At 44.0% G+C, this 27,984-nt stretch overlaps 1 protein-coding gene across 2 annotated transcripts in view; it reads left to right on the top strand.

Annotated features, from left to right (window-relative positions):
- Nucleotides 1-27,984, top strand: part of GNB5 (G protein subunit beta 5) — a 53,260-nt gene that overhangs the window by 2,537 nt on the left and 22,739 nt on the right. The window contains exons 2-6 of one of the 2 annotated variants that reach the window (XM_018576049.1): nt 6,709-6,820; nt 16,370-16,506; nt 18,350-18,391; nt 21,281-21,357; nt 22,237-22,369. In XM_018576049.1, the coding sequence (XP_018431551.1) occupies nt 6,709-6,820; nt 16,370-16,506; nt 18,350-18,391; nt 21,281-21,357; nt 22,237-22,369 (501 nt within the window). Of the gene's footprint in view, nt 1-6,610; nt 6,821-16,369; nt 16,507-18,349; nt 18,392-21,280; nt 21,358-22,236; nt 22,370-27,984 lie in introns of those variants that run through there. The other variant, XM_018576050.1, reaches the window with a different exon arrangement.

Below are 27,984 nucleotides of genomic sequence, written 5' to 3'. Positions count from 1 at the left end.
TGGTTGTAAGGTAACGGTCATTCGGGGATGGGGGGGGGGCTGTCAGTGAATGGTCATACCTGGGTTGGGGGGAGTGTGGTGCTGTCAGTGAATGATCATTCAGGAAGAGGGTGGTCTGCTAGTGCATGCTACTTACCGTTGAGTCCAGCAGCTCTGTCCAGCATCCTGTCTAGCTCACTGACATCTGATATCATGCTTTTACTGGCCCCCAAGCCACCCCGCCCTACTGTTGGCCACCTCAGGTCCCCTCATTATAGGGATTGCCCTGCCTAAGTGTAAGCAGCCATCTTAGTAGAGGAATAGCGCTGTGTTTCCTTAGAACTGCCAACCTGATGAATAGAAATCTAATGGATGTTGGAAGAATTATCAAAAAGCAGCTGGAGGTGTGGAGGAAGCACAGGTCCCTAGAATGAATTCAAGCAGATTTAGGGAGATTCTTATACTGCCGGTCCTCAGATACAGCTTCCTCTCCAGTAAGGAATACAGTGAACAGCCCAGTAGTGACATCACCAAATCTCACTCCAAATCTGGTGAGACTAACAGTCAGTTACCCTTGGACAACCTACAAGTAGTAGGCGGCCCGAATCCTTTCCCTTTTTTTGTTTACAGTTAAAATGTATATGTTTTGGTGGAGTAACAGTTCAGATGCCCAGTTTATACCTATCCAAACTAATTGATGTAATAGTTAAATTGTCTATCCATCCAAAACTGATATTTCACATTGGTTTGGGTTACGTTTATCACCCACTGTGTCATATATTGCCCGAACACTTGGTACGTGAACACTTTGCACCCATATGCATCATGATGAGTATAGCCTACACTCTGACTGCTGGAGTATCTATTCATTTTACATTACAGAGAAAGAAGAAAGCAATGGCAGTAAAATCTAGGAATGCTGACAGGCAGGGCTTAGCAGTAAGCTATTCCAAGAGATCTAAGGACCCACTGGGCCCCCCGGCCTTGGGGCAGCAGGGAGTAGAGGAATGGCAGCGGTGTGGAATTCCTGTCTCCTAACGCCCGGGACATGCAGTTCCGGGCCCTGGGCGGGTAGGTTTTTTTTTTTTCTACAATTAGCCCTGCTTTGGGCAAGCAGGGCTAGCTGTGCAGCGGAAAGCCACCGCTGGTTTTGTATAAGTGATCTTGGTGATGTCGCCGAGATCACTTGTATGCAGCCTGCAGGTCTGTGAACACTGAGACGGGAGAGCTGCACTCGCAGCCTTCCAATCTCAGCTGTCACAGGAGAGCCAGCACAGTAATATGCTCAAACTCCTGTATTGGAGGTGACAGGTTCAATAAACAGAACCTGTCACCTCCAAATGCTATCACACAGGGGATTATTAGCTCCTGTGTGATAACAATAAAGTTAAATTAAATGAAAATGAAAATAAAAAAATGTTTAATTGTGAGTAGGGGGGCGCATTGAGGAACCTTGCCTTGGGGCAGCAAAGAGAGTAAATCTGGCCCTGATTGTCCTACACCCAAAATTTAAGAATCAAATTAGGTTCATTTTATGGAGTGAAATCTAATTTTAATTAGATTTCACAGAGTGATCAGGCCCTATAAATATTAGAGAACCAAGCCCCACATAACTTTGTGTACCTGCCTAAGCCTAGGATGGCATGTCTGCTTCTGGCGGAGACAAGTCATGGGAAAAGATGGAAGGAGCAGCATAAGTTATCAGTGCAGGACACCAGTACCCCTGCTTGTTGTTAGGTTCTGCAATCATTGTGACCCCTGCTGGTAGAGAACAACTCACATTAAAGACAGTGATTATTAAAAAGGAGAAAAGATGTTTGCATAGCATTGATATACTATATAAACACATAACAACACATGCATATATAAAACCTAACAAATAAATACACTAAAGATACAGAAAATTAATTATGTGCTATAAATAATAATGAAGATAAAAAGAATTGTGGGGAAATACCATTCTGGTCTTGTTAGGAAAGGGGCCACAAATATAAAATATGAAAACACTTCAGGAGAAGGTTAACAATATGGCCAGATATGCGCATTTGTACTCATATGTGCCTGTTTTATTAGCTCTCTGTACCTGCCAACCACATGCATATATTTCAGATGGCAGCAATAAGCTGTTCCTGGGTGAGATTACATGCTGTTCATAGTGGGAGTATAACTACTCTGTGCACGTAAGCAAAGCCACTACAAACTATTTATCTGTTTTTGCCCGGGTTCTTACTTTTTAACACATGGGATTATAATGACAGTAAGTCCCAATACTGAGTATCCAGCCTGTAATAGCCTTCTAAGACTAAAAAGTCAACTTGTCATGTACACCAAAGTGTATAAACTATACTGATAATGTGGCACATGCAATTCTGCGTGTCTTCAGCTGTCTTCCTTTGCACCTGAAAAGGGCCCTTAAAGGAGAAGTGCTGGGAGAGTAAAATACACTGCAGCTGTCACACACTTTATATGCCAAAAGCTAAGCTATCATGTAACTGCTGATCACTCAGCTTGCGGTCTCCTCCTTGCAGAGAGCAGTGACTGTCAGGCACTGCTCCCTGCAGGAATTTCCCCTCCCTTCTCTGGTCCTCCAGTACTCATTGGAGGGACAGATGGGGAAGGGGCAGGCTCAGGTGACACTACCAATAGAGAGGCAGAAACAGCTGTCAATCAGGCAGCTGGGTGGATCCCCACAATATTGTCGGGATTCTTCCTGACTGCAGCATGGCTTTGCACTGTTAGGCAGGAACCCATTGTATGCTGAATTTGGCTAAACCTGCACAGAAGCTGAGGCATTTGACAGTTAAACAAAAGTGTTGAGGGCCTAGCACCGGGTGGAATTGGGGATTTATTTGCATTTGGATCAATTGTAAAGTGGACCTGAACTTAACGTGAGAAGATTTGCTATGGTATAGGGAACATTTAGAAATCGTAATTGTGCCTAAGCAGTACCATGAATAACTTAACTTTTGTCTTGAAATCCTCCTGCAAAATAGCAGTGCTCTTCCTGGAATGTGAAGGTGCCTGGGCACTCCTGTTCCTACAACCTAATAGCTGTATATCTGTGGGATGAAATCTAAGGCACTGCTGCCTCTGAATGCCAGTGTCAGGAGATCTGGAGAGAGATTTGGTGATGCCACTACTGTACTGCTCACTGTTCTCACAGCTCAAAGTTCTGAGGAAGTTCTGACATGAGGAAGCAAAACCCTGTCTCTACCAAAATGGCTGCCTCCACACAAAGATAAAGTGTAGAACAATGCATTGTAAGTCAATAATGGGGGAAAGATCACCTGCAGGGAGATCACAGGCAATAGTAGTGACTAGTCTACTACCCTCCTCATTGCTCCTGGAAATGTTCTAGGTGTGGTTTTGCTGCACTTATTTTGACAGCCTATTCAAAATAAATGAGCTGCCTTAACCAAATACGTGTTAAGCCTGCATTTTCTTTTATGTTGGCCATTGCAGAACCCAAAGACATGAATAATAGGGTTGTGCTCGATGTTCGAGTCGAACATGAGTTCGACTCGAATATCGCTAGTTCGTGTATTCGCCGAACACACGTACTATAAGGGCATTCGGCAGTCTGTTAGACTGCTGAACGCTCCACAAGGCAATGCGCCTTGTGAAGCCCTAATTGGCTAAAGGCTTGCACCTGACCACAGGGCACAGAGAACGGTGAAAGCCATGATTGGGCAAAGTCATGATGACTCTGCCCAATCATGGCTCACCCTGTTACAAATGTTACCAGCATCTGTCAAAATGTCATTATGCGGCAGGTGTTCGTCACAGCGGACGTGACGGCAGTGGTCAGGTTTTTTTTTTTAAATTAGTTCTATTTCTTTTTTATTGTTTTATTTTTTATTTCGTCGAGTCGTCGTCATCGTGGACAACACTGGACATCGTGATTGACCCTGGATGCCCTCACGGGCAGGGCCCTCCTTACCATCTTGTCTTAAATTGTATTGTGACTGTAATGTCTTCCTTATATTGTAAAGCGCTGTGCAAACTATTGGCGCTATATAAATCCTGTATAATAATAATAATTACATCAGTGGATCAATTTTTGGATTGTTTTTTTTTTTAAATAAAAGACTTGTCAAAAACATGTCTTTTGTTTTTTTTCCAAATAAAGGATTTTTTCAAACGTCTGGACTTTGTATTTACAATTTTATTTAACTCTTTAGTGAATGGGTAGGGGTACAAGTACTCTTTACTCATTCACAAGGGGGTGGGGGTGCGGCATCTGGGTACCCCTTTATTAAAGGGGTACCCTGATGTGAATAAGCCCCCCTGCCTGCAGACTCACACATCCAACGCCCTAGGGCTTGTGGGGAAGAGGCCCTGTCCCCATCGGCATGGGGACAAGGCGCTTTTCCAAGAGCGACCCTGGAAAAGCACCCTCCCAGTGCCGAGGGCATGTGGCCTGGTATGGGAGGGAGAGGTGGGGCACGCTCGCCCCCCCCCCCTTTTGGCCCTGCCAGGCCTATGCTCGAATCAAGGGTCTGGTATGGAATTTTAGGGGGGACCCCATGTTTTTTCCTCCCCATTTTGGGGGTGGGGTTCCACCTTGGTTGCATCCAAGCATTGCATTGCTTGTATGGTGCTGGGGAGTGTGCGCTCCCCCTCTGCCAGCTATACCGGCCTCCACTGTGCTCCGTGCAGGCCGGGACCAGTACGGCGGGTCTCTGTGCCTGGATCGGAGGGAGATCAGCACACTTCCAGTGGCTAATGTCCCCTTCGCTCACTGGAGCTGAAAGTGATGTGTATTACCTTACTTCCTCATTCAGCTGTCATTTCTCTGGCTGTTGTAACTGGAGAAGAAGCTGGTGAAGTTGATCTCTGCTTCAGCAGCTTCTTTGGGGTCTATAGGTGACATTAGGGATCTAATACACCCCTGATGTCTCCATAAAGAGGATTTGTCACTGTATTTGTGCTATCACATCGGGGGGCTTGCAGGGATCCCAACCTGAAAGAAGCAATTTCAGGGAGGTGCCCATCATTTCAGGGGGGGCTGGGAGAAAGCCCCCCCCCCCCCCTGAAATGATGGCAGATAGCACAGAAAGCAATTGCATTGCAAAGTGCAATAGCCAATAGAAATCTAGCTATGCATTTGTATGCCTTTTCTGACTGACGGTCGCGCCGCGGCTCCCGATGTCAGAAAAGAAAAAAAAAATGATTGCAGGGAAAGGTTTACTCTGCTCGATTGAGCAGATTAAACCTTTCCGGGAGGAAATGTTTCTCTCCCGGGTGGCCGGAGCTGCTATCTATTAGCGGGAGACTCCCGGAGCCTCCGGGAGAGTTGGGATGTCTGGGTTTGTTACAAATGTAAACACGCATCGGGTGCACCTACGTATAAAAATGACGATTGTGCCTCACATGTTGCATATTACCACGAATGTCGGAGTGTGGCAATATTTCTAGATCCATTAATCACTAAATTGATGATCAATAAAAGCTTTTAAAGCATGGGCAATTTTGGGTATGATAGCTTTTTTGTGATTTCGCAGGCACATGCAATTTTAAGGCTTGACATGTTATGTGTATATTTACCCGACGCAAGCCCATCTTTTACATTTAAAAAAAAAATGATTGGGTAATAATTAGGGATGCACAGATACTTTTCGAGTACCAGTGCCGATACTTGGCATTTTCATGAGAACTACCAGGGTTGCAGAGGTTGCAGCTGGGATCTGGCTCTGGTGCTCCATCACTGTCCTGAAATCATTAGTCTGTATTGTTTTAGAAAAACTGTCACATGACAATAAACAAAAATGTATCAGTACTGGTACTTGTAAGTACTCGGCAAGTACCAGTACTCGTACTCGCAAAACTGGTATCTGTGCATCCCTTTATTTATATTTATAAAAATAAAATTGTACATTAAAACAGAGATGTAGAAATCCCAGGAGCTCCGTGTGCTCTTTACAAATGACATCTGCCTCCCAATTTTTGAATTTTTCTCTAGTCTAGTCTTGGAGCTCAAAAGTATCGGTACATGTACACGTACTTGTACCGAGTACTTGGTATCTGTGCAACCCTAAATTATATTATATTTTTCGGTATTTTTTTTTTTTTTATAAAGTAAAAAATAAAACCCCCAGTGGTGATTAAATACCATCAAAAGAAAGCTTTATCTGTCCCAAAAAAATGGTATAAAATTCATTTTGGTATGGTGTTGCAAGACTGAATAAATGTTGGTCAAAGTACTGAATGTCGGTCAATGCTGAATACTGAAAAATGGCCTGGCCCTGAAGAGGATGTAAACACCGCGGTCTATAGGTGGTTAAAGTTTAGCTAAATAGAAGTAGGAGGCACTGCAGTTCAACAGGAAGGGTTAGCACAGTGCAAATGACAATTAAAATAAATTGATAACATAACATTGGAGTATTTCTAAGGTTTCTGTTTATTTCATATTGTCACTGTTTACATACTTGCATTAGAAGATAAAAATGTTATGCAGAGAAAAATTGCAGAAAGCACTAATATTACATTGCTGCATTTTAAAAGCAACAAGAAAGTAGGGAAAAAAAAACAATTGAAAATATGCAATGCTCTTTTGTTCCCAACCAAATAAAGCTGTTCCTGTTGAAAAAAAAAAAGAGAGACTGAGCTTCCAGCCAAGCAGCGGCTGCTGCTAGAGCATCCTTGATAGTGCAGCCATCCCCATTATACACTGCTACCCCCTCCACCTCCCTCCTCTCCTGCAACCCTCTCTCTCTTTTTTATCTCAAGATGGCAACCGAAGGCTTGCAAGAGAATGAAACCTTGGCCTCCCTGAAGAATGAAGCAGAGGGTCTGAAGGGGAAGCTGGAGGAAGAGAGAGCCAAGCTGCATGATGTTGAATGTACGTATGCTAATCTGTCAGGCTGCCTGTGTGTATTCAGTGTGTATTCAGTGTGACATCTGGACTGTGACACAGCTGGGAAGTCACCAGAGCTGTGCTGGGTGGTGGGAGAGCTTCTTCTTGTAAACACACAGGCAGCTGGACTCTACTGCTTTACGTAACACCCTCTATTCATCCCATGACAATCTAGGGTCACATTGTCGTCACATTTCTTAAGTAATATCATTGCTAGATTCTGCCATGTCAGCACATTTCTGATGTATGAATAACATGGAGGAGAAACTGACTTTGTAATTGAAGTCTAAAGCTGTTGACCTACAATTACATCTTTCCCCTATCCCAATGAAAATGCATTCAGTCGAACCTAATGCCGCTTTTTGTCCTGTCGTTCAATCCCTCAATCTCTTTAGGGCCTTAGGGCGTGTGTCTATGGCGCCTAGAGTAAAGGGGGACTCAAATGTAGTTCCTGATGACTCCAAAGGGCTGCATATAATGTTTATTATATGTAAGCTACAGAAGACTGTCAGAGACTGAAGAACTACTGGAGGCGATGGTCAGAGATTGTCCTACAGGAGTGGTTGGAGATTGAATTCATGCCATAGGAGACAGAGAAAGGGAACATGTTGCATGAAACCGCTATAGAAGGCCCCATTACAAATCACTGTTCCCACCACTGACTGCTGGCCGCACTTTAAAGGAGAACTATGAGGTGAGTGCTTTTCACTCACCTCATAGTTCTAGCCGACCTGTGACAATGAGACTGTCACAGGTCGGCTCAGTAGATCGGGAGGTGAGCAAACATATACCGGCGTTCGTTCACCTCTCGATCCTGTCACGGCTCTCTGCTGTGACAGGGGAGGGGCTGGAGGGGGCGGGTACAGCTGGCTCTGCCTCTAGATAGGCAGAGCCAGCTGTCACTCACGCAGCTGGGCGGATCTCGACATCGGTAGGTCCACTACCTAATAATCAATAGCAATGCTAGGATTGGCTGCTTATCTATCAAACCCGTTTATTGTACACTATGATTAAAGGAGAATGATGAGGTGAGTGCTTTTCACTCACCTCATAGTTCAAGCCGACCTGTGACAATGAGACTGTCACAGGTCGGCTCAGTAGATCGCTCACCTCTCGAACCTGTCACGGCTCTCTGCCATGACAGGGGAGGGGCTGGATTCCCCCCTCCCCGCTCCGATCCGCCAGAGATTGGTCACTGTCAGTCACCGCTCCCCACAGGGATCCCCCCCCCCCCTCTCCGATCTCCGATCCTCCAGCGCTGACTGGAGGAACGGACAGGGGAGGGGTGGGCATAGCTGGCTCTGCCTCTAGATAGGCAAAAAAAAAAGGTTACCCATAGTTCTCCTTTAAGGGACCTGAATGCAGTTCTAAGATCTAACTCCTGAGTTTAGTGTCACTTTAGGATTAGGTATGCCTGCTGACGTCGTTTCTGTCAGGATATCATTATTTTAAACCATAATGTGTATTGTTAATATTTTAATACCATTAAAACCATAATCATACTTATAACAAAGGAAATGCCGGCCAATCAATTATTTATTTACTATGATGTCTACAATCATACTAGCTGTAATGGGTTTAATGGTTACATTTTGAAACATACCTCAGCATGGCCCATTCTGTGGAGGAAGTAATGCTGCCATTTATCTACTGATGAAATCAAATTTTAGGGATTGCCTTTAGTTCACATGTAAGCAAACCCCAAAATGGGGCACATCCCCGCTCCTCCAAAGCTGCCTAAATAGTGATGTCTGTGGGTTAATACTGATGAATAAACAGAACTGAAGAGCTTCCCTACACAACATGTAGATGGTCACACAGACACTGCTATAATATTGTGTTTCAGCAAGCAAAAATGTACAAGTGTATCAGAGTAGCAGGAATGTAAATGTGGTTGAGCAGCAGAAGCAGAATCCTAGAAGTGCTCAAAGATCGAAAATTCCCAGTAACAAGTATGTTGCTCCTGCTTAGAGGGAATTATTTTTGTTGTTTTCATATTTGTGTAATATTTGAAGGAAAGTTGAGTTTAGGTTAAAACGAATACAGTAAACTCCCCATTATCCGGCATTCAAGCAACCAGGAAAAAAAATCATGGACATATGTCCTCATTTGTTGTGCCAGTTGCTTGACATTTGCACACTAAAATTTTTTATTGGCAACTAAATTTTATTTAGTTGCTAACGAAATTCTCTGTTTACATCTTGCTGTGGCCGGCGGCTAGATTCCGCAGCTGGCAGGCAGGGCTGCCATCATGAGGGGGGTACGGCCGATACTCATGTAAGGGGCCCGGGGAGCCTGGGGGCCCGCCCGGGACCCTTACATGAGTATCGGGCGACCATGAAGGGCGAGGTGGTGGCCGGGTCCTAGCAGCGCAGGGCCCCAGCATTGCCGCTTCAGTGGCTTCGAGACAAGCTGGGGCCCCATCAGCGACGCTGCTCGTCTGATGTCGGACTGGCCGGACGTCACTTCCGGCCAGTCCGGCGGCAGAGAAGGCCTGGTGTGCAGGTAAGAGGAGCGCGGAGGGAGGGGGATGCAGCCCTGACCAGCCCACCTGAGACCCCTTCAGAGCCCACCATAGACAGTCTCAGATGGGCTGTGCAGCATCTATGGTGGGCTCTGCAGGGTCACTCTCAGGTGGGTCCTGTGTCCAGCGCGTCACTAAGCCCTGCGTCCAGCGCGTCACTAAGCCCTGCGTCCAGCGCGTCACTAAGCCCTGCCTCCAGCGGGTCACTAATCCCAGAGTCCAGCGGGTCTCTAATCCCTGAGTCCATCGGGTTGCTAAGCCCTGAGTCCATGGGGTCGCTAAACCCTGCGTCCATGGGGTTGCTAAGCCCTGCATCCATGGGGTCGCTAAGCCCTGCGTCCATGGGGTCGCTAAGCCCTGCGTCCATGGGGTTGCTAAGCCCTGTGTCCATCGGGCCGCTAATCTCTGCGTCCATCGGGTCACTAATCCCTGAGCCAAATTCATATACTGTTCTGGATTGTTGTATAAATGTAGTGTTGGGATTTGTAGCCCCCCTACAGCTGGTGCCATTGTGCATTAGAGTGCAAGCTCCTCTGTACAGAGACTGATGTGACTGTGGGGGAGGGAACATTAGAGTGTAAGGTCCTCTGTACAGAGACTGATGTTACTGTGGGGGGGACATTAGAGTGTAAGTTCCTCTGTACAGAGACTGATGTTACTGTGGGGGGGACATTAGAGTGTAAGCTCCTCTGTACAGAGACTGATGTGACTGGCTCAGTGTTCTCTGTACAGCACTACGTTATATGCCAGAACTATATACATGTATAATAATGATGTCACTGGCTCAGTGTGGCGGCGTTGCGGGGGGGGTGGCGGGGGCCCCTAAAGCCGTGTAAAATTCCTGATGGCTGCCCTGCTGGCAGGTGAATGTAAACAATGGGCAGTGAGCATGTGCAAAAGCCTGCCTGCTATTGGCTATGGCAGTTTGAAATAGCCAATAGCAGAATCTAGCCAGCAGTTGAATGAGGCAGGGAGTGTTGCTTGAGAGTTAATAGTAACTCTCAAGCAACCAGAAACTACAGTTATCCGGCATCTACCAATCCCCATGGGTACCAGATAACTGGGCGTTTACTGTATATGTAATTACTACACAAGTCAGTTTTAATTTGGTTTTATCTGACATCACTTTTCTATTTCAACCAAAAATTAGCTATAAATTCTATAACTGTGAACAATAAAATGTCTCTTCCTAGCAACCAAGGCAACAGTATTCAGTATGTAGACAAGCGTCCCCATTTAGTTTCTTCTGTAATTGCCTAATTGCCATTTCCTGAGGTCTGCCCAAAGCTTGAGGTCACATTATATACAGCCTTTTACATGGAATGTGGCATCCACAGCAATGTATTTAAATTATATCTAAAGCCAAAACTTTCACCTTGGATAGAGTCGAGGAGGGTTAAAACTGCTGTCAGTGCTTTTTTTGTCTCATTAACAATTAGGAGTTAGAAATTTCCCCTCATTTCCCATCATGCATACTCAACAGGAAGTGAAGGGATATCTTTCCAATGTGACGGTAATCCCTTCTAGTGCCAACAGTTTGCGCAGCGCTTTACAATATAAGGAAGACGTTACAATCACAATACAATTCAAGACAAGATGGTAAGGAGGGCCCTGCCCCTGAGGGCTTACAATCTAACAAGGAGGGGAAAGTGATACATGAGGAGGTTGTAATGGAACAAGTGTCCCATTGGATGATTTTTCCTCTATTCTTGTTCTGATGGCAACAGCTTTGGATTTCCCCATCAATTTAATTCCCGGTGACATCAGTGATAATTAGATCTCCCTAATGAGGACAAAGACTTCTTTTATTTACCTTGACATATACTCACTTGCATAAATCCTAAGGCAATGTCATCTCCTATAGATAACATTTTTACAGATAACAGTACTGACATTTTCCCCCATTCCTTCAGCTCTTAAAGAACAATAAAAATTAGGGATGCACCGATACTTTTTGAGTGTCAGTGCCGATACTTGGCATTTTCATTATGAACTACCAGGGTTGCAGGGGTTGCAGCTGGGACCGGGCTCTGGCACTCCACCACTGTCCTGAAATCATTAGTCTGTATTGTTTTAGAAAAACTGTCACATGACAATAAACAAAAATGTATCAGTTCTTGTACTTGTAAGTACTCGGCAAGTACCAGTACTCGTACTCGCAAAACTGGTATCTGTGCATCACTTTATTTATATTTATAAAAACAAAATCGTACATTAAAACAGAGATGTACAAATCCCAGGAGCTCCGTGTGCTCCTTACAAATGACAGCTGCCTCCTAACTTTACATTTTTCTCTAGTCTAGTCTTGGAGCTGGAAAAGTATCGGTACTTGTAGTCGTACCGAGTACTGTACTTGGTATCGGTGCTTCCCTAATAAAAATATAATATTATAATCGGTTGCTTACTTTGTGGCAGTAAGGTATATGCACACCCGTTGCCCCAGTCCTAGAGTGCAATTCTCAGGCCCATAGGACCTATAAGCAGACCCAGACATTGTCATGGTTTCCATATTTTTATTTTGACAGATTCCTTAATATTTACTGGCACACATTGCATATAAAAGTAGGTATGCTAGTATTTTCCTAGGGCTCCATTGTATCCGAAAATGACTGAAGTGTATATAAGGACTTGTAGTCTAAAGGAAGAATTCTAATTGTTGTAACTATATTTGATATGACCGGATAATATAGCTTTCATAATATGTTCTATGTACGTTTTTATTCAGTAGTATGCTGGCCAAGTACTGATCAAATTTTGTCAGTTTCATTCTGAATCTGCTGAAATTCGATCCTTGCCCCTGCTGGCAACACCCGGCTTGATGAAGGAGCTAGTCCGAAAATTCTCAAACAGTGACTTCAGCCAATGAGCTGCAGTCACTGTTTGGGTATTCTGACAGCTGCACACCTGCTGCTGTCAGAATACAATAGCCGGCAGGGGGGCTATTGTATTCTGACAGCATTGATGGGGAAATCCACTGATTTCTCTTGTCCAACCTGCGGGGCTGAATGAGAAAAAATGAGGTATGGCTAGCTTTACTGTATTCAGTTGTGTGTACTTGGAATAAAAACCTACCCTTGCAGTGGGGCTACTGCCACACTGCAAGGGTTCAGGCCTTGTTTTGGTCTAGTAGCTGGAATAAAGAAGACTTACTTACCTGATCCTGGCTTCTTCCGAGCTGCTAGACTGGTCCCCGCAGCCTCTTCTCCCCTGGGCTCCGACGTCTAAGGCCTGTGGACATCATCACATCTTATACAGGTCCATTGACTTGCATTACACATGAAGATGCCGAGTGACACTCCATAGCTGTAGCGGAGGGGGAGAGAGCGCTGACCTCTGTAAGAGCTGGGATCAGGTAAGTAAAACAGCTTTATCTGAGTACTCTAGACAAAACAAATATTTAACCCTTGCCGTGTGGGGGTATTCCCGCATTGAGTGTACGTTTTTTTTTTTATTGCCCAGAGTTCACCTTTAGCGAAAGTTAGACTGCAGCAGGATGGAAAAAGGGATGTGACAGAAAGGGTGACGCTGACGCTGCACACAATGCAATGTTGGCTAACATCATATAAAAAGAAGCAGCCATGCATGGGCCCCATGACTTCATAGACCCAAGAACAGCTGTGTCCTGGGCACCACCTGCAGTGAAGTCAGCGTAGTGCTCCAGCCCTATAACCCCACATTCTCTGAGCACTGGGGGTAGATATTGCAGGAAGTCAGCTATGGTCTGTGTGTCTCATTGTGTTTGGGCATGTGTGTTGTGTAAATTGGTAGAGGATTAAAGAACGTCCCTAATGCTAACACTACGTAGTTATATAACAGAGGGGTGAGCCAATGTTACAACAGCTCTGTGTGAATGAGATAATCCTGGTATGTGGAGGATAAGGGTGAACACAGATGAATCATAACATACCACATAGCTGTCCTCATATAATTACATCTATTCACTGTCTGCATCCATCTGCCTACAAATCTTGCTCTTATTAGTTAGATCTCCTGACTGCGGGTACCATGCATGACTGCTGGCTGCTTGCTCTTGGGAAAATTAATTAATGAGGCAGTTATTAATACCTGATCCCTATTCATTGTCCTCCTCCTGCCTTCCCTTCACCCTACTAAAATATTTGGATGGGCTAAATGTTCCTGTTAGGAGCATGCTGCACAGTGGACATGCCAAGGGCATGCATGTGTGTCTGACTGCTCCCTAAAATCTATGGCAACTGTTAAAAACCAGAGTATATATAACCATATTTGCTAATTGTAATCAACCATATTTGCTAATGGCACATCTACAGTATGTTTTTTGTGTTTATATGTGTGTATATATAATGTACAGCTGCTCATTACATTAACATTACGTATGTGTGAAGCCATCTTGTGGCCAGGAGCATATATATACAGTATATAAAGTATATCTAGAAAGAGAATGTAGCATTCCCTAGTGACCTCACATTAGAATGAACCAAAGAAAACTAATAGGTGACAGGTACATGTCAAATTACTTATCTGTGAATGGCTATCTGAGGCCCCGTTCACAACTAGGCGTTTTTTCGCGCATATTTTTCCTCACTGAAACTCAAGGTTCAAAAAAAGAAGAGGGATAGAAAAAAATTGGGTTTTTTGGTGGCTCCAGAAAGAACAAGTCCAATAAACATCAGTCTCATAGAAGTATAAAAAGTATAAATGTATTGAACAATATATAATAAAAGCATTAAATATGCATGAAAGGATAAAAATAAGAGGCATATACCTCAGGGGAAAAGATATACCTCCTATCACCCCCTATACACCACAATTGAGATTTTTGCCTAAATGATCATCTCATACATGTGAGGAAATAGCATCATAATAACATACTATAACAAGGCAACTCAATATGAGACAGGTATTATTGGATTGTATCTCAAGTGGAAAAGGGCGAAGCTGATGGGGGTGATATGTTGCTTGCAATGCTAAGAAGGCACTGCCTGTAAGCTCGTAAGTGCAACGCGTTTCGCGCCAATGGGGCGCTTCTTCAGGAGCGGGGAGAGGTAGTCCCTTCAGTGTGAGGTCAGCAAGTGCTTAGCAATGGCATATAGTGGGCCAAGGGCTTTTGAGCCCAGGGCGGAGGAGGATGGAATGATCACAGCCAAAGCGGGCCTGGACCCCATAAAAAGAAGATGGAGGAGTGTCCACATGAGGAGATATAGGGTCCAGGGCAGCTGAGGGGGAAGATCCTCCACCTAACACCGCTGATGTTCGTAGGGCCGTTGCCAGCCCTGCACTGAAGACATCAGCGGTCCCGTGCGGGCTTATAAGAAGAAGCGCCCCATTGGCGCGAAACGCGTTGAGCTTACGAGCTTACAGGCAGTGCCTTCCATACAGGGACAGCAGGGAGGATCCGAGGAGAAGCTGGAGCCTGTGCCGCTCCTCTTCTCCCTGCTGCAGCGCCCCTGTTGCCAAGTGCCCTGTGCTCGCCATGGAAACACTGGCGAGGGGATGCAGTCAGGCCAGCCCTGGCTGTGCCCCCTCTTAGCTGCACCTAAGGCGAGTGCCTCACCCGCCCCATGGTAGCTACCGCCCTGGCTCCACTGCTTATGCTTTTGCACACTTGTATAAAACACAATAAATTGTCTGAGAAAGACATTATTTTGCTTGTCTGGTCTTCTTCTCTGAAACTCCTAAATTCATCTAGTCTGCTGGCTCAGGCAGTACTGAATGGTATTACAATAAACATATAACCTGTTATTTCACATCTTGTGAAATCAGTACATTCTTTCCAGAAGTCCTGACTCATGACCTGTTATCTTATGGCCATTCTTCACATTGACTTCATTGTTTTGTTAATGCACAAATTTAAACCTGTTCATCTGACAAGTAAAACACATAACTTGTATGGTTTACTCAAGTCTGGAACTCATCGCCTCCAAATGGTGCTCCGAATAGCAACTGGTTCCACAATAGTGGCAGTGTCACAGATTCTATACTGTGTGAGATGTACCAGGAAAGTCAATAGGCCTGACACAAGAAGCAGGTATTCACAAAAGTTTGCACTAAAATATGTTTTTAGGAGTTCAAAACCCCCAGAACAATGTAGTGTAATGATACTTGGGATCCCAGTGCACTCGGAACCCAATGTTAAACTGAGCACAATGGCATACCAGACCCACTTAAATTCTTGTGGTTATATACAAGTAAAGTAAGCCCCTTGAAGTATCCGAGAAAACCAGGGGAATACCTTGCCGGTATTATAGGAAACTTGCAGATTTATACATTACTTTTTTTCTAAAGTAAAAAGTTAAGGACCTTTCTGTGTCCTTAAAATGATTTTTGAATGGAAGGGTCAGCATTCATTATAATCACCTCAGAAGTCCCATTGTTGTGTTAGGAAGAAAAAAAAAACTGCAGTATCAACATACCTTTAGGTTAGAATAAGCCTTAAAGTGTCTGAGGACTCTGAAATTATCTTATCAAAGTAAAACTCCTTTTACAGGGGATTCATGTAATTTGACTTGCAGCTTAGTTTAGATATTGAGCTGCAAGTCAAAGTCTGTTTTAGTGAGAGAACTTGTACTGAGTGTGAATTTTTAAGTCACCCCTTTTCTGATTTGCTTGCTATATTTTATTTGAATGGCTGACACACAACAGCCGGTATTTGAACTATGCCCACAAAGCTCTGGTTTGATTAGCTATCTGTAGTCACAAACAGGGCTTTATTTCCCACAAGGCCAACCAAGGCCCGGCCTTGGGGCAGCAGGGCGTAGAGGGGCAGCAGGGGTGTGGAATTCCTATCTCCTGATGCCCAGGACATGCAGTTCCGGGCACCGGGCGGGTAGTTGTTTTCTACATTTAGCCCTGCTTTGGGCAAGCAGAGCTGATGGTACAACAGGGAAGCCGCCCCTTGTTTTGTACATGGGGGGGAGGGGGTATGGTGGGGAGGGGGGCACATTGAGGAACCTGGCCTTGGGGCAGCAGAAAGAGTAACTCCGGCCCTGGTCACAAACGAATAATACAATTTGTTATTATTTTGTTTATAGTACACCAAGTGGCAGAACGCGTGGAGTCCCTCGGCCAGTTTGTCATGAAAACGAGGAGGACACTGAAGGGTCATGGCAATAAAGTTCTCTGCATGGACTGGTGTAAAGACAAACGAAGGATTGTGAGCTCATCCCAGGTAAAGATACTTCAGCTTTATGTAATAAGGGCGTGACTGAGAGCTGTGGACTTGAGATTAATTTTGTCAAAATGTGATTTTGTCTCACAGGCTGACATGATTCATGTATCATTCTTAGCAAATAGCAAAGTGACGCAGATGTGGGTTTGTCGGCAATTATAGATGTGGTTGTTTCACTGTGTTTAGTTGCTGTGCAACAAAAGGCTTAAAAGCATTGTCTTTTATTGCTTCAAAATGTAGTATAAAAACACCCTTTTGTTTGCCTAAGTTTAATTAGCCCGGATGGTATGAAAACTGCCATGATATGGCAACTCTTGCTTCTGTCCTGAAGGGCTCATATATCAAATTATAATGGCCTAGAAATAACACTAATGCCTAAACATTTAAGGGCCATTTATCGATAATTTTGAGCCAATGCAATGAAGATATTTATGTCCCCAATCCAGTGAACGTTTGGTCTCCACCCCTCATGCCTTCCAAAAATAAGGTATGCATTTTTAAAGGTGTCTTTGTTGTCATTTCAAAGCTATGGGTAAAGTTCCTCTTTAAAGGAGAACTATGAGGTGAGTGCTTTTCACTCACCTCATACTGTAGTTCTAGCCGACCTGTGACAATGAGACTGTCACAGGTTGGCTCAGTAGATCGGGAGGTGAGCGAACACATACCGGCGTTAGCTCACCTCTCGATCCTGTCACAGCTCTCTGCCGTGACAGGGGAGGGACTGGATTCCCCCCCCCCCTGCTCCGATCCTCCAGCGCTGACTGGCCGAACGGACGCGGGAGGGGGCGGGTACAGCTGGCTCTGCCTCTAGATAGGCGGAGCCAGCTGTCAGTCACGCAGCTGGGCGGATCCAGACATAATTGTCGGGATCCGCTTCAGCTGTAGCGTTTTAGTATACCGCGAGCAGCAGCTCGCGGTATACTGCGGCGTCTCAGTATACCGCGAGCTGCAGCTCGCGGTATACTGAGCCTAGGGTGACGGGAGGACGCTAGTTTGTGTCCTCCCGTTACCCTAAGGAGAACTATGGGGAAAAGCCTTAACCCCATAGTTCTCCTTTAAGATTTCAACTTGATTTGGCTCCAAGGGCTTGCTTGTGACACAAATGATGTGTACATCCAGGACCGCACTTTTGTACAGTCTGACATTAATGTTGTGTGTTCAAAAAGAGCCACCTAAATTCATAATAGTAGTCAGTATGGAAACTAGATGTGCTTTAGGTTTATACCTCAATAGACATCTTCTAAAGCTCACATAAAAAAGACCCACCAAGCGGATGTAACATGAGGTTGGTCTTGACTAAAGCTCTTGTTTAATTCTTAACCTTAGCCAAATGTTTCTCTCTGGTTATGCATATACTTTCCTTTCTCTTTTCCTGTCCTTGTGAAGCCTGTGTGTAAATTGGTGAATACAGTTGTCACTCACTGGAACAGAAAGGCAGACAGCAATAAAAATTAGGGATGCACTGATACCGATACTAGTATTGGTGCTGATACCTAGTATTTGGGCTCGTACTCACCCAAATGCTCTAATATCTTCCCCGATACCGGAACTCTCATTTTCCTGTGACTGGCAGTGCTGTAGGGGAACATGGATCCGGCTTCCCGTGCAACCATTAAGCCGGGTGGCGAGTAATGATTGGCTGAGAAGCCGGCTTCCCGGCCATTTAGCATTGAGCCGGTCAAACAGCCTTTGGATAGATACTTTGGATCTATTGAGAGACAGATAATACGAAATTAACAGTGTAAATATAATGCTTTGTAATCTCATTCACTTGTGGATTTTGTATTTGCTTTTATTCTTTAATGATTCTTTTTTCCTTTTTGTGTGTGTTTTTATTATGCAGGATGGAAAAGTGATTGTCTGGGATGCTTTTACAACCAACAAGGTTAGTAACCTGCAGCCACTGTATTCAAACGTATAAGCATTTATATAAAATGACAGCATGCTAAAAGAACCACTATCGTTATATATATATCAGGGCTCAAAATTTCAGGCCCTGAGCTACTAGCCAGGCCTTAAGAGTTACTCACCACCAGTTGCCCCACCTAACCCCTACCCTGCCCCGGCCGTACCTCCGACAGCTCAGCAGTGTGACGCAAAGTACAGAGATCAGTAACAACACAGAGTGCAGAGGTCAGTGGTGTAATGCCAAGTACATAAGTCAGTAATGTAACGCACGGAGCAGAGGTCAGTAATGTAACGCACTGTACAGAGGTCAGTAATGTAACGCACAGTTCAGAGGACAGTAATGTAATGCACAGTGCAGAGGACAGTAATGTAACGCACAGTGCAGTACAGAGGTTAGCAGTACAGAGGTCAGTAATGTGACACACAGTACAGAGGTCAGTAATGTAATGCACAGTACAGAGGTCACTAATGTAACACACAGTGCAGAGGTCAGCAGTACAGAGGTCAGTAATGTAACGCACAGATGTCAGTGGTGTAAGGCAGAAAGAACAGTGACTTACAGTGCACATAGCTGATCTGATTTAGGTGCCCTCTTCCTTTCCTGCCCTTTTCCTCTTCCTCTCCTGATTTAGATGCCCTTTTCCTGGTGGTGCTGGTAGGGGGGGTACAGAGAGGTATCTTGCATGTTCACAGCTGAAGCCCCCCTTCCCGCACTGCAAAAACGTAGAGCCGGCCAATAGCAGCTGCAGTCTTCCTCCAGCCTATGGCAGATAAGGTGGGCGGAGGAAGCTGCAGGTGGCCTGAGTGAAGGGAAGACAGCCATACTGATTCTTCTCCTCTTCGCCTGCTCTGTAGCTGCAGCAGCCGCGGAGGAGAAGAATCAGTTTGGCTGTCTTCCCTTCACTCCGGCCAGGGAAGAGAGAGCGAACGCCGCAGAAATAGCGGTAGTTTTACCCCTGTCCTGCCCATGGCGAACCCCCCGCCGATGAATTTTCACTCACCCCCTCGCAATTTTCACTCGCCAATTGCGAGGGGGCGAGTGGAAATGTTGAGCCCTGAATATATAGTGTATTGTGATGACTGTACTTAGTTACCACAGGTAATGAAATACAGTATATGATTGCTTTCATCTTTTTTATTTTACGTGCCTTTATTTGTATTTTTCTCCACATTATGCCAGGCCAAGCTGCTCAGCAAAAGTGATGGTGACGATTTAAAGGTGCCCCCGCAGTTCTGTAGTTTGTTCCAAACCCTGCACTTGTTTTGGACAGCTTGGTCTGTGTCAATATGAGGAGATAAGTATATAGGCATATGAAGTAAAATTAATTTTGAATATTAAATATTATTATTAATACATATTATAACTGCATACATTTGTCAGAATTCAGTATTTTCATGGAAATGGTCCTTATTAAACAAACAAATAAAATGGACCACCCAATGTATTATCAATGAACTATGCTTGTTCATGCAAATAATGGAGGCAGACAACCTCAGAGCAAAAGATAACAATAACAAACGGGTAGGTATAATTTGTCCGTGCAGTTTAATTTACTTGGCAATATACACATTATAAAATGGCAATTTTGACACTTTTGTATTGTTTGATATACAATGAAATAAATGTCATAGGCAATGGGGCAATAGTATTCTGAACCAGTTTGTCTTAGTAGCATAAAATAAGTCTAATGAAAGAATATAGGTACCTTGCTCTTTATTTGCGACATAAACTGCAAGAACGAATAACAACATCTTCAGACTATCAAATAACATATTAACCAATGACAATGAATTTCCCATATCACAGCACCAACTCTCTATTGCCTGTACACACCTATACAAACACTAGACAATACATGGGTATTTATGCTATTAACCACATCAATATCTGAAAAAGAACATCTATCACATGTAACACTCCCACTGACGTACTGTATTCAAAGAACCCAAGTACTAAAACTACATTCAACTAAAGCATAAAAGATCAAAACATTAGGTTTTTATTTTCTCTGTCACAGCCATTCCATTGGTTCTTTTCTTTGTGACATTATTGTTTTATTATCTTTGTGCAAACAAGTAGAGCAACAAAACCCATACATTCTGCTGACATTAGGATTTATTAATAGGTTTATGCTGACTATCAAAGGTAAAATAAATAACAAGAAACTATCATTTTAGAACACATGCATGCATTGATCTGTAATCTTAGAGTTATTAAACACATGTTAACCTGAGCATTTCCTCACACCTTCCACTCCTAGTAAACCTATCTATACCTTTTTTTACCCTAACTTGCTGTAAACAATCAGTGAGGTAATTTACATGTAGAGCATCTAGACCAACCATTCTCAACCAGGGTTCCTTTGAATAATATTCAATGGGTTCCTTGAGCTAGTTTAAGGGCCAGCGCTTTTTGGCAAAACCAGCAGCATGTATTTTTAACTGTCTGTAAAGGTGGCACTCTGACTGCCACTGTGAGGGTTGCATTCTTTCTTCTCATCACCAATGTAGGGGGCATTTGACCCTTGACGATCTGGTTTTAGGAATGGTTCCCTGAGGCTTGAAAATTATTATAGGGGTTCCTCTAATGTAAAAAGGTTGAGAAAAACTGATGTAGACAGATTATTTTTTATCATATATGAAAGAATGCATCGAGGGAAAATGTTGGATGTACTCAGTAAATAATGTCTGAAGGAAGAACTTGTCAACTATTAACTTCCATTACAATTTAGTAATTTTGCAAGAGCTAGAAAGAATATTTACATTTTAAAAGAGGAAGTACATTTTTTCTCTATAGATAAAAAAGATCATGCTTTTCCTGCTGCTAAGAGCATACTCTAATGATGTGGTTTTTGGTTCCCTCTAGGAGCATGCAGTTACCATGCCGTGCACCTGGGTAATGGCTTGTGCCTATGCACCATCTGGCTGTGCCATTGCATGTGGGTAAGTCTTTAATAGCTGCTACTATTCAAAGTATCTTTTTCACATATTTTAATTTCCTGTATAAAACGTGACACTACAGTTCACAGTGTCAGCCTGACACATGGCTACTTCAGACCCTAGACATCTAGAAACCAACATGGAGACCCTGAGCTAGTATGATACATTTATATGTTTCAACAGTTTCTTCTTTTCCTTATGTTTACCTAAACAAGAATCACATTAAAATAATAAAACTATCTGGCTCAAGCTATTGTAATTAAATTATTATATTGATGTGTAGTCACCTCTTAGTTGATCATTGTTACGAGTCTGCTTTCTATTAAAGAACATGTGCACTATTAGTAAAAAGTGCACTAGCCCACCCTTCCTATTCCTCCTAACCAAAACTAACCTAGAACCCCCTCTCTCCCCACCTACTTATCTCATCATAGAGGCTTACCGCTGCTGTTTACTTCCTCTGGCCATGAATACACAGCATAACCTTATAGACTTGAAATTAGGCTATACTTGTCTCCTGTTAGTGTCTCCAGTCTCAGAGCATAGTCCTATACATATCTATGAGACGCATGAAAGAAGGACATGCGAGTGCTGACAAATATAGTTCAACTCTTATACTAAGGAAAGTTAGTGGATTATCTATTATAAAGCATGACTCCCTTTGCAATATTTATATATCTGTATTTATGTAGAGGCGAAGGAAGTGCCAGGCATCAGGCAACATACATAACCTGTTAACACCCTTTTGCTCAAATGTTGTATGCATGAACCCCAATTAAACTGTTTAACAATCAGTGACAAAGCAAAACAGGATAAGCTTGACTGCAGAAAAATCATTCACCATTGATTTTGTTGTGTGTTCTCTCTGTTTGTTCCATACAGGGGTCTGGACAACAAGTGTTCCGTGTACCCTCTGACATTTGATAAGAATGAAAACATGGCTTCCAAAAAGAAGTCAGTGGCTATGCATACCAACTACTTGTCTGCCTGCAGCTTTACTAACTCTGATATGCAGGTAAAAATCCTGGCGAGCAGGTGAAGGATGAAATGTGGTTGATTATCAGTCTTCTGTCACCAACTTTCTATTGTTTATGTTTTTAATAGATAATTTTAGAGCTGAAATATTGGGAGAGTAACATGTACTCTTCCCAATGCTTTGAGCGATCATGTGTCACACACCGGTTCTATCGCTCGACAACTGAGCATTCATGAACCGCTGATTGCTCAGCTCACAGTCTTCTCCCTGCAGAGGGTGGTGACTGTCAATCACCTCTTCCCACTGGGATTCTCCTCCCCTCTCTTTTCCTCCAGCTCCTCAGCTCATTGGAGGGATAGACATACCGGTAGGAGAGGGTGGGCACAGCTGGATTTGGCTCTAGAGAGGCAGAGCCAGCTGTTAATCAGGCAGTGGGGTGGATCCTGACAATATTGTTGGGATCTTTCCCGGGCTGCAACACGGCTCTGCACTGTCAGCAAATAGTGGTCGGTAGCCTGCTAGATCCTGACTTTGGCTCACTGGAGTACATTAGTGCATGTACTCCTTTAACCCAAAAGAGGACTAAAGCCCAAAAAACGTTTTATATAATATATATACAGGCCTCAAAATTGCGTGGGGGTGAGTGGAATGTCATCGAGGGGGTGCGGCGGTAGTGTCCCAGGGATGGGACACTACCGCCTCGGCGATTGCTCACTTCTGTTCCCTCTTCTCCTGCTCGGGCGCTGAAACTACAGAGCGACCGAGGAGGAGGAGAAGAGAGAACAGAAGCGAGCGATCGCCACGGCGGTAGTCTCCAGGCTCAGTGGCGGATCCAGGAATACATCCCCGCACAGCAGCCGGGACATACAGCTGTCACGATGTCACAGGTTCAGTGTAAAAACCCGGCACACTACAAGTACTATGCCGTTTTTTTACATTGAACCACAATAAACTCTCTGACAGCTTGACAGCTGTATGTTCCGGCCGCTGTGCGGGGATCATAGGCGTTGCCTCCCCTTGTGTGCCCGCACCCCTGATTCCCCATAAAAGTGACCGCTGCTGCTGCAGCCACGATCTCCTGTCAGCTCTGCTCTGCTGTTCAAGCTCCTCGGCAGCCTGTATGTTCCTCTGTCCCCCTCTGCTGCAATTGGCTGGGAGGGAGAGTGCAGCACTGTCATTGGCTGCCTGGGTATTTTCAACAGAGTGGGAAGGGACCTGCAGAGGAGGTACAACAAGGCTGCTTGGGGCTTCTTATGGAGGAGACATCGATGCTTCCCCCTCCCCCCACCACCACCCGAAGAGGAAGAAGAGGGCATGAGGACAGAGCACATCACCACTGTAAGTCCCTTTTCTATCTTACACCGGTAACCTCCGCACTGCGTCACCTTACTGACCTCCGCACTGCGTCACATTACTGACCTCCGCACTGCGTCACAATACTGACCTCTGCACTACGTCACAATACTGACGTCCGCACTGCGTCACATTACTGACTTCCGCACTGCGTCACATTACTGAGCTCCGCACTCTGCGTCACCTTACTGACCTCTGCGTCAGCTTACTGACAAGTCAGGCACCATGGCTGCCCAAATGTCGAGGGCTACCAGTGTGAAACAGGCAATGGATGTAATTAATGTATTGAAGGAAGCAGTACAAGATCAAACCATTTAATGACTTTTTAAAGATCTCTATAACTCCTTAAACTCCTTCCATCTATGGTACATCTGTGATGACCTCATACCTCCCACCTTTTTGAGATGAGAAAGAGGGACACTTATTAGCAAAAGCATAAAGGCAAAGAACGCACACCTACCACACCCCATTTCATGGACTGCACACAAACAAATTGGGAGAAAATAATATATATTTTTTTTTACCACTACTCCTTTATGCTTGCTTTTGAAAATAACAATTGCAATAGGTTAGAAGCTGGATGAAAGGTTTAGTGCAGTGAAACACTATTCATGGTTAAATAGTGTATTTGTTATAGAGATCTATACAAAAGGCCAAAAAGGACAGAGGAGCAATGAGGGACAGAGGGACATTGTTTCAAAAGAGGGACCGACCCTCCAAATCAGGGACATTTGGGGGCTATGACGGCCTGGACCTTCCAGGTCTACAGTGCATGAGATCTATCTGTTCAATTAGATTTTTTGCATTCTGTCTCTAAAAAAAACACATACAAATCATCTGTAATGACATGTTTTTTTTTTGTAACACTCAGGAAATGAGTATGCAGATGACTTTAATTCCTGAAAATATGAGTCACTGAAACATGTTCAGCCTTGTTTTTAGAACCCCTTCTGATCACACAATTGTCTGTGTTCAGAGTTTTTGCACTGAATTCACACTTACAGTGCATATCTGTACTAATTTATTCTATAGGACTCTTCAAATCAATTTATGTTATTAAATAAAACAGGAAAAAATACAATGATGCAAACTACATTATTTAAACCTGTACTCTGGCCAAAAACTATTTTTGAACTATTTTTGAACATTTGCACTATAAAAATAAATGAACACTAATGAATTGTTTGGAATAAGTGGCCACTGCACACACTGTAAGTTCCAGCGTCAGACGTTTAGTGCTGACTGAACTGTATGGGGGTAATGAAAGTAAGAGTATTACATAACGCAGCAGTGACCACTCATTGCACACATTTTATTGGTGTTCATTTATTTTTACAATGAAAATGGCCAAAACTTTATCTTAAGCTGGAGTTCAGCTTTAATAAATATTAAAGTAGGCACAAACGATAGCAACCAGGGATGCACCGCAATGAAATTTTGAGACCGATAACTGAAACTGAAAATGCCATTTTTTTTCAACCTTTTGTGTGTGTTATAAAGTAGCCACTGCTCCAAGCTCGCTCCCATGATGGACTACAATCTCATACTAATTTGTATTGAGATTGTAGTCTATTACAGGAATGAGTTTGGAGCTGGGACTACTTTACAACACACACAGGGACCATGGAGAACAAAAGTATCCACCCTCCAGAAGAAAGGACAGTGTCAGCACCAATGCAGAGATGATTTGAGGCTCTACAGCTGAGTGATACACAAATAAGATACATTTTTGTTAATAGGTAAAGTATTTGAATGCATTTTTAAGGTTTAGTGTCACTTTAAGAACTCTTTATTAGCTAAAGCCATATGCACAAAGTAAAATATGCTCTAGCAACCAATGCGCATATCACATCTCTGCCATCAGGTCATTTGGGAAAATTTGTTATTGGTTGCTATAGGTGGCTACCTAATTAAATAGGCCTTTTTGTGTACATTCCTTTTCCATTGCAGTTTGTGTAAAAAATCTAGTATCTGGCTGCTTTTGATGCACATCTGAAGTTGTTTTTCTCTAGTTTTTATAAATGAGTCCTTTTTTTACTCAATGTATTACTCGTATATCTTTTGTACCTTACTGTGACTGTGTTATATATCAGAATGCTAGTAAATTAATTTCAGAGCCTCAATGGTGAAGTAGAAGAAATCACTGTTTAGACTTTGATACATTTTGTGTCTTAATTCCATGTATGTCTCTTTTTGGAAGGGATTTAAACAACAGCGGAGTTGTTGAAAGGCGTAATCCTGGAAATAATAATGCCCTTAATTATTTTCAGATCTCAGTGAATTCTTAACATGAAATAGAAATATCTGTACAAAATAATTTGTTTTGTACATACTAGATCTGATATTTGTTGGTGTGTGGCTGTGTGCTCTCTAATGAGGGGAAAAGATGGAAGATTAAATTATGGAATAAATAACTACCAAATAACTATTACATAGAAACATTAAAGGGTGATGAAAGGAAAAGACCAAGAGAGTTATTCACAAAGCTAGCCGAAGGATCAGCCATAGCTCCGGCTGATCCTTCGGCTGTCGGGGCCCTTCGGTTCAGTGGAACCGAAGGATTGCTGTACGGGCTATTCACTATAGCCCGTACAGCTCCCGAAGGCGGCCGAGCGGCTCAGTCGAGTCAACGGAAAATGCTTTGGCTCGACTGAGCCGAGGTGAAATGCGAAACGGGCCGAAAGCCTCATGACTGACAGCTGGGCGGTTGCACTGACAGTTCAGCGTCCCCTGGTTACCCGGTAACTAGGGGACGCTGAACTGTCATTACAATGAGAACTCGGTGGGAACCGGCCGTGATATCAAGGCCGGCTCCACCGAGCTCTCATTGTAATGACAGCAGGTCCCGGACAATAGGAAACAGTTGGGCGGAGCTAGCTGTCACTGCTAGCTCCGCCCAATCGTTTTCTACTTTTTTTTTCGACTTTTTTTCACTCTTCACTCAGTACGAAGGTACTGAGCAGAATAGCCCAGCCGAATGCCGCTCGGCGGCATTCGGCTAGTCACTCACTGCCCTTCTGCCCCTATGAGAATGTGCCGAACGGCAGCGAGTAGCCTGCCGGAGGATCGGCTCAGCCGATCCAAATGTTGGATCGGCTGAGTGGAAATCCTTCTGCACTTCGGGGCGGCCGAACATGCAGAGCATGTTTGGACAACCTGAAGCAAGCCGATGTACGGCTGATTTAAAGGAGAACTATGAGGTGAGCAAGCACATACCGGCGCTCGCTCACTTCTCGATCCTGGCCCTGCAGAGAGCCGTGACAGGGGAGGGAGTGGATTCCCCCCTCCCCTGTCAGATCCTCCAGCGCTGACTGGCGGAAACGGACGGGGTAGGGGGCAGGTACAGCTGGCTCTGCCTCTAGATAGGCAGAGCCAGCTGTCACTCACGCAGCTGGGTGGATCCAGACATAATTGTCGGGATCCGTTTCAGCTGCGGTGTCTCAGCTGCGGTGAGCTGTAGCTCACGGTATACTGAGCTTTGGGTGACGGGAGGACGCTAGTTTGTGTCCTCCCGTTACCCTTAGGAGAACTACGGGGAAAAGCCCTGACCCCATAGTTCTCCTTTAAGCCGATGTACGGCTGAAATAAGCTGTACAAGCCTGAAGTTAATAGCCAAACGCTTCTGGGTTGGTTATTCACACGGCTGCCTTCAGCAGCTCTGTGAATAACCCTGCAAGTGGTCCATTGAGTCTGCTCCTTTATTTATTTATTTTTTGTCTTGGTTTATAGAAGGTTGAAGGAAGAAAAAGACCAAGTAGCCCATTGAGTCTGCTCCTTTTTGCTTTTTTACCCTTTTGTCTTGGTTTAGATCTATGTTTGTCCCAAGCATGTTGAAATTCACTTATTGTCGCCTGACTCACTACTTCTGCTGAAAGTGTATTCAATGTATCAACCACTCCTACAGTAAAAATTACTTTTTAAGGTTAGTTTTGACCCTTCCTCCTGTTGCAGGGTTGGTCACAATAAATTAGTAGGTAGCTTACTTGAACTGAATACCAATAGTTTAACTCTGTTGTATGTTGCTTCATGGACAAGATTAAAGTAATATGCTCTTTTTTAAAATTCTGTTTACTTTCCTGGCATACACTGTTACAATGACATCATTGTCACAGACTTACATTTCCTAATACGTGCTGCAGCTTTGGACACACTGACAAGATTGTCAAGTGACTGCATCTGACTGCGTGTTTATTATATTCTTTGTATGAACTCTGTCACCTAAAATTAAGCAACCTTGCCCTAAACAAAAAATAACTAGTTTTTTTTCTGGCTTGCTGCATAAGTGTGAAACTAATGGCATA

The sequence above is a fragment of the Nanorana parkeri genome, unplaced genomic scaffold (genome assembly GCF_000935625.1).
Source record: "Nanorana parkeri isolate BGI_ZX_2015 unplaced genomic scaffold, ASM93562v1 scaffold55, whole genome shotgun sequence".
NCBI lineage: Eukaryota > Metazoa > Chordata > Amphibia > Anura > Dicroglossidae > Nanorana > Nanorana parkeri.
The sequence above is the reverse complement of the archived record's forward strand: the minus strand, read 5'-3'. Positions and strand labels throughout refer to the sequence as shown.